General features: G+C 42.3%; 1 protein-coding gene across 1 annotated transcript in view; it reads right to left on the bottom strand.

Annotated features, from left to right (window-relative positions):
* The window catches only part of FBXO21 (F-box protein 21), a 34,277-nt gene extending 27,860 nt beyond the window's left edge, over nt 1-6,417 (bottom strand). The window contains exons 1-3 of the mRNA XM_034791558.1: nt 6,213-6,417; nt 3,121-3,256; nt 1,848-1,942 (exon numbers count right to left, since the gene is read on the bottom strand). Coding sequence (XP_034647449.1) covers nt 1,848-1,942; nt 3,121-3,256; nt 6,213-6,394 — 413 coding nt within the window. The 5' untranslated portion in view covers nt 6,395-6,417. The remainder of the gene's footprint in view (nt 1-1,847; nt 1,943-3,120; nt 3,257-6,212) is intronic.
* Between the last annotated feature and the right edge of the window lie 764 nt (nt 6,418-7,181).

Here is a 7,181-nt window from a genome sequence, read left to right as displayed (position 1 = left end):
GTGGGTGGGGGGGGGGGGGGGGGGGGGGGGCGGGGGGGGGGTGGGGGCAGGGGGGGGAGATCCAATCAGATTTTTTTTTCTTTTTTTTTTTTTTTTCTTATGGACCATCAGTGGAGTTGTGAGTAGTGTTGTCATGGAGTCAGCAGAAGATTTCTTCTAGTTCTCCACATGCTAGTAAGGTATCAGGTTCCGTGGTGGGGCAGAAATTCAGTCTCTTGGAGTGTACAGATATTTCAGTTCCGGTAAGGAGTAGTCTTGATAGGTTGATGATGTTGGGTTGTTGTTTGGTGTCCATGTGTTTGGTCATGGTGTCTTTGGTTTCTCCCGGAGATGGTATTCTGTGCATTGTGGAGTTGTGGTAGTTGATTCCACTTATTGTTTTTGTGTTGGATGGCTGTCAGAGGTGGGGATTTTTTAAGTAGTTGTTTTGTGTTTCCTGCATGATCACTAGTAGGTCTCCTGATTTTTTTTTCTTCCAATGTGTAGGAGCACATGATGATTTCTTGTTTGAGCTGGTCTATTCTGGAGTATGTAAGGTACAGAAAAGGACTTCTCAGTTTTCCGAGGTCCTTCTATAGAGCTGTTCAGCGTATATGAAGTTGTATGTAGTGGTCAGAGGGTTACAGACGGCGAGTCCTCTGGAATGTTCTGTTTCTTACATTTGCTCAGAAAATAAAAGTCGCTGTTCAGTCTGGCTTCCTTCTTCATGTTGTGGAGTTTCCATTGAAACACATTTGAATTGCTTCCTTGAAGAGAATTCCCTTCTCTTCTTCCTTCCCTCCCAAGCCATAGACCAGGCAACTCTTCTGCATCCTGCCAACTGAAAGAATCAAATCCCATAATACTTTATCCCCCACTAATTAATCAGGATGCTCCATAGGGACAGCCGCTTTATTGGAACATTTTCCAGGGAAACGATTTAGCCTAATGATATTGAATGGCAAGGACTACACCTCAATCAGGGTGTAATTAGCATGAATTCTGCTTTATGGGAATGCATTTGGCGAGTGCAAAGGCTCAAATTGCGTTTAACCAGTTGTCAAATATGAAATGAAAGCCACCATTTCAACACAGAAGTAACCAAATAAACGCAAAGAGAAAATTAAATGAATAGTTTCATTCTAGTTTATGTCTTTTCAAACAGTCCCTTTAATCAGGACAACAGGCTATCAGGCAACATTAAGAGAAATCTACTGTCATTTCAATCACAACAGAAGCAGCATTCTACTGTCTGTATGCCACTGATAGCACAGCACTGTAATGGACCCTTGTTTGAATGATAATGCTCACCTCTTCGCTGCTCCAGAGATTAACAATGGCAACAAAAATATTTACACAGACAAGAACCAGAGGTGTATTGGTTTGTTTCTACCTTTAATTTAAGTGATCAATGTAACACGCTTGTATTTATGCAATTTAACCAAAGAGTGCATTTTGTAGTGGCTCAAACAAGCGGATTTCAGGACAAAAAAAGTTGTAAGCTGCACTTCCCTACCAAAAACCAGAAAAGCAACAAAAGGACTACAAGCACATTGTGCCAAAACCATGCTTACTGTAGAATATTTCAAGTGTTTTCCCTCTGGAAAGTTATTTCCATTAAGCTTGCTCTGAAGTTTAAAAACAAAGAGACAGTTATTACCTAAGGGAAAGGAAGGTGAATATCAAGATAAACTTCATAATGCTGAGATTTATTAGGCTGTGACATTTATTTATTTTAAATGAGGGAGGATGAAATGAGCCTGAATTTGATCGGAGTGCATTCAGCACTTTGGGATTCACCTCAACTCAGCAAAGATGAAATTAGTCTTTTCCGCTTCCATTTCTAACTCCTTTAATTTTTCTCTCACCTTTCTTCCATGTTAAGGATAGACATCAGCTCGTCCTCAAAAAAATGATCCGGGCACCCAAGAGTCTCAAGGTCACTGAAGCCATCACAGGGGACCTGCAAACAGAACACTGTGTTATACACTACTGAAGAGTTTACTTTCTCAAACAGAAATAGGTAATTTCAAGGAAGTTTCAAGACCCTATTTAATACTTTGTGTATACAAGTGAAATTGAACTGAAAACAAATTTTCCAGGCCTGGCAACTGAGAGTTCTCATTGGAGGGTGCTCATCTATAGTACTAGGCCTCCAATAATTCAAGTGACCTGAAGTTTTGCCGTCTTCCAGCTGAAAGATGCATCTGAGTAAACATCAATGACCAGCCATGGGCCCCAGTAAACAAATAACAGGGCAGTAATTCCTGATGTGGGTGACATAGTGGTCCTGTTAGTTTTACAGTGTATGTAAAACTACACAAATGCTACAGAAATGGACATGGAAAATACTTAAGTTACTTTTACTTACTGTAAAACAGTGCTTTGTGTGTCTATTGATTATATCCATATTATTTCTTTAAAAATGCTGGTCTAGCCCCAGTAGCCTCCACTTATGAGAACACATTGTCACACAATCTATAAAAGTGGCAGAGCCAACTAATCTGAAAAGAATGAGATAGCCGCTTCTGAAGGATCAGTATGTTTCCAACTTCTGACTTTCTCTGCCCTATGCTGATTGTCTGTTTGCTCCTACTCCCGCCCCCGCAAAGTCCCTTGACATCAGCTTCAGTCCACACCTGTCCCTCCTCCCTTGCCTTACCCCCTTCCTTTCCCTTTAGCGGTTCCCCTCCTAAGTAAACCCACCCAAGGGGGAAAAAATCATGGAACTAACATGCCATCTACCACCATCATATTTTTCACTCTGCTTGCGTGTTACACCCTTTCCCCCACCCTACATCCATCTGGTCTATTTGGTCAATAGTGTCTCATTGTTTCCTCATACTTCCCCTCATATCCATCTTTTCTCGCTTCTCTTACACTTAGATTGGAAGCTCTATGGGACAGGGACAGTCTTCTCGTTCTATGTTTGTACAGCACTTTAGCACATGAGGTCCTCGTCCATGACTGGGGCTCCTAGATGCTACTGCAATACAAATAAATCATAAGAATAATGGCTAGAAGGAAATGTAAAGATTCAGCCTCAGAGCGAGAAGACGACGACAAGAAATATGAAGTAAGAGATACTAGTGCACAAACGGCTAGGTTATTTTCAAGTGTATAATAAATTAGAAACCTTACATGTTCTGAGAAGAATCTTTTGGAGAATGATGCTACAATTCGTCGAGTTTCTAAGCCAGCATTGTGCCGTGCTTTATATTCCTTTAGCCAATTGACGTTGTCTGTATGGCTATAATACTTCAGTAGTGATGGCCACCTATATAACACACACAGAACAGGTTCACTGGTTAATACTGCAGCCTCCACAAGACAGTTTAATATTGTAAAATATGTTACTTATTGCTAGGCGGTTAACCATCTGTGACTTGAGTACCTGAGACTAAGTCAAGACAAGTTATATTTTTAAAATTCATCCACATACTGAAGTAAAAGAAGCAGAGTATAATTCCTATTCCCCTCCAGTCTGATTATTTCTGGTTAGATCATAAGAAATTACAGTAAACACGAAGTGAGCATTACGGGAAAAAGTGCTGAAGAGGCACAGATATCAGAGACTTGACTGGGACTTATGTTCCTAAATATCTTAGGCTCTTCTGAGATTACAAAATAATTTTAAGTCCTCAGATCAATAAGAGAAGAAGCTTATAGTTTTAAACTACATATATTTTCTAATATTAAAGACAAAACAGCTTAAAGGTGACATTGTTCTCAACTAACAGGACTTGAATTCATTGACCTATGTTTTTCCTACTACAGCTGAGATGTCTAACTAAAAGGGTATGCAGAACGTAGCTCTGGATACGGAGTTAGGTGTAAACAATGACATCAACTATTGCAGGAAAAATCACAGAATTCTGAAATCAGATCTTACTAACGGCTTCTGCAAGTACTTTTAAAGTACACAAACACACACAAACTTAAAGATGCACCTGTTTCGATCAGCCCTTCAGTCTGAAAGCTAACAAAGCACGAAGCCCTTCTCACTATCTCTAAGCCACAAAATGTATTAGAAATGAAAGGTCAACTGCAACTGACATGTCTGAGGCTAGTATTGATAAAAGCACTTTTCCCAATAAACTGGCATCATTTGAGACACCTGCTCCGCGGCAGCCCCAGTGTAAGAGAATAGGAACCAGCACAGTGATACCCATGACTGCTCACAGAAAATCAGCTGCCTAATGAAGGTGTTTAAGATGAAGCAGAATTGCACTCAGTACAGCTGGAAATATTGTGTGCAGTTTCTTAAGATAAGAGGTTACTTGTAACTTGCTGTAATTTGTAATATTTATTTTTAAAATTTTATCAGAAGGTTACAGGTTTTCATGCACCCTTGTTTCCTGTCACAAATCTGAAAAGTAAAAATCTAGGTTTTCTTCAAGCAATGACATGACTTGCCTTAAATAAAATGCATTCAGATTCTTAAAGTAATGAATGACATGTTTTATTTCTATTGAATAGATATTAACCACGTCAATGTGTAACTAATACTGTTTGAACTAAAACATATGGAGAATATTTTAGTATTAGTTAAAAATAAGGCTACCCTGAATTTGCTGGCACACAAACTCAGAGGCTAGCCAAATACATTTGTATTTCTATAGTACCTTTCATTTTAATGGATCCCCAATTACTCACCCATGACTAAAATGCAGCCACATTGCAACAATACTAACAACTGTTTATTTTAGGATGGTAAGTCAAGAATAATTTGTCCAACTAAAATTACAGTGAGAATTTGAGAGAGATAAAATGTAAATACTCAAAATGGAATCTGGCCAGGATTACAAGGTCAACATCTAAACTCTTGCCAAAAGTTCTATTATCAAAGACGTGGATGCCACTGCAACATGAGCATCTACTAATCACTCACCATAATCAATTTCAAGAATGACTCTGAACCATTCTAAAAGTTCAGGCTTGCTCCTGAAATTATAACTACTGAATTGATGAACATATCTGGCTACCTATCCAAAGTCATAGCTTGCTGAATTGATGAACCAGCTATTGTTCAGTAGTCTCTTGCACAGGTGGAGAAAGAATAGTTTCATTTACTAACCTAAATTTTAGAAGCCAACTGGCAGTTAGAGAAAGCAACACAATTTATCTTTTTGTGCCAAGACGTGAACAAAACCAGGTAGCAAATGAATTTATTCTAATCTAGAAAGCCCAGTAGCTTTAGTGAATTACAGAGATTCATCTAGAGATTCATCACAGATTATATAGTGATTTTAGCCCTTAAACAGTACATTGTATATTCAAACTGAAATTTTATAGGCGTTCAATTTTATATGTTAAAAATTAATTTGAGAACATTTTTATCTGTTGAGTTTATGATTTCCGAGAAAGTGAAACAAGCAGATGTAATCGCTTGTGCTACCCAATTTGGCAGCCCTCAAAACTAATTTTATTGACAATAGCTTATATTGAAAGACTTCTGAACTACACACATACTTATCTATTTCGACCGATGCTCGTGATGGGAGTGACTGACAACGTTGTTTTCCTTGTTTCACCAAGCTAGTATCTCGAAGTTTGGTTCATTTGCTCACTATGGGTTACCAAATACTGTAATGGATAGGGGTGAGATGGGGCAAGGCAGAAGAGTTCCCTAATTAGCCCTTTGTCCTTTCCATCAGAGACCAGCAAAAAATATTTTACAAGCTTTGGTTGTTGTTTTGAGCTACAGTCTTCAGATGCAATACACGTTATGGACTCCCAATTACAAAAACAAATGTAACATTTCTTATGTTACTAAAAGGGCATTCGTCTATATGTACACTTCTTCACATGACAATCACGTTGAGTACGATGCTTTTGATTCAGAGAAGATAGGGTCACCTAAGAATAACATGTCCTGTTTATTGGATTTTATCACCAAAATTTCTGGAGTGAGTTGCACTGAGTCACATCCACCTGACAGGTGCATCATTGCCCTCTAATCTCTCTCTCCAAACTAGAGCTGGGCAAAAAATCTCCAGCAAATAGTAAACTTGCCAAAAATGCACTTTTGAAAACACAGAAACTATTCATTAATTCGGGTCAAATTTGGTGAATAGCTTTGGCAAAACAAAATGAAAAGGAATTTAACGAGAAATTTAACCATTTTTTAACAAACAGCAGCAAAAGCTAAAAATGACCCTCCCCTCCCCCCCGCAGCCTTTGCCCCGGCGCCCCCCGGCTGGATCGGAACCGCCCCCCGGCTCGGCGCTCACCGCAGGCGGAAGCGCTCCCGCCAGACCTTGCCGCGGGCCTGGCACACGTCGCGCAGCCGGCGGCAGGTGCAGGAGACGCGGCCGATGTCGGCGGCGCTCAGGACCCCACTGCACAGGATCAGCTCCAGCAGCTCCCCGGGCAGGTCGGTGAGGCCCATCCCGCCGGCCTCCGCCGCCGCCATCTTGGCTGTTTACCTGAGTGAGTGACCCGCGCGCGGCCCCGCCCCCTCCGCAGCGCGGCCGGGACCCGCAGGGGTAGGGAGCGTCTGCAAAGTTCGATTCCAGGAGAGGCGCAGAGCGAGGGTGGGGGGGTGTCGGGGGTGGAGTCTATAGCAGCTCCACGGGCGCCGCACAGCTTGGCACGCTGCCCGCCCAGCCGCGCCGCGGGGCAGAGGCGTTAGGGGGCATCTGCAAAGTTCATCTTCCCTGAGAGGCGCAAAGCAGGGCGCAGGGCCCACCCACAGCAGGCACAAGAGCTGCTCAGGCTGAGGACTGCAGGAGGAGTTTGCATTGCCCATTGCATCAGAGCCTGGGGTTCTTGAGCTGAAATCGAGTTTTTTATCTGAGTCCGGGTTCTCAATCTGAATTCGAGTTCCCGACGTGAGCCCGGGTTCTCGATCTGAATTCGAGTTCCCGACGTGAGTCCGGGTTCTCGATCTGAATTCGAGTTCCCGACGTGAGCCCGGGTTCTCAATCTGAATTCGAGTTCCCGACGTGAGCCCGGGTTCTCAATCTGAATTCGAGTTCCCGACGTGAGCCCGGGTTCTCGATCTGAATTCGAGTTCCCGACGTGAGCCCGGGTTCTCAATCTGAATTCGAGTTCCCGACGTGAGCCCGGGTTCTCAATCTGAATTCGAGTTCCCGACGTGAGCCCGGGTTCTCAATCTGAATTCGAGTTCCCGACGTGAGCCCGGGTTCTCAATCTGAATTCGAGTTCCCAACGTGAGTCCGGGTTCCCGATCTGAATTT

This window comes from Trachemys scripta, chromosome 15, assembly GCF_013100865.1.
Source record: "Trachemys scripta elegans isolate TJP31775 chromosome 15, CAS_Tse_1.0, whole genome shotgun sequence".
NCBI lineage: Eukaryota > Metazoa > Chordata > Testudines > Emydidae > Trachemys > Trachemys scripta.
Note: the sequence above shows the minus strand (reverse complement) of the source record. Positions and strands in the feature narration are given on the sequence as shown.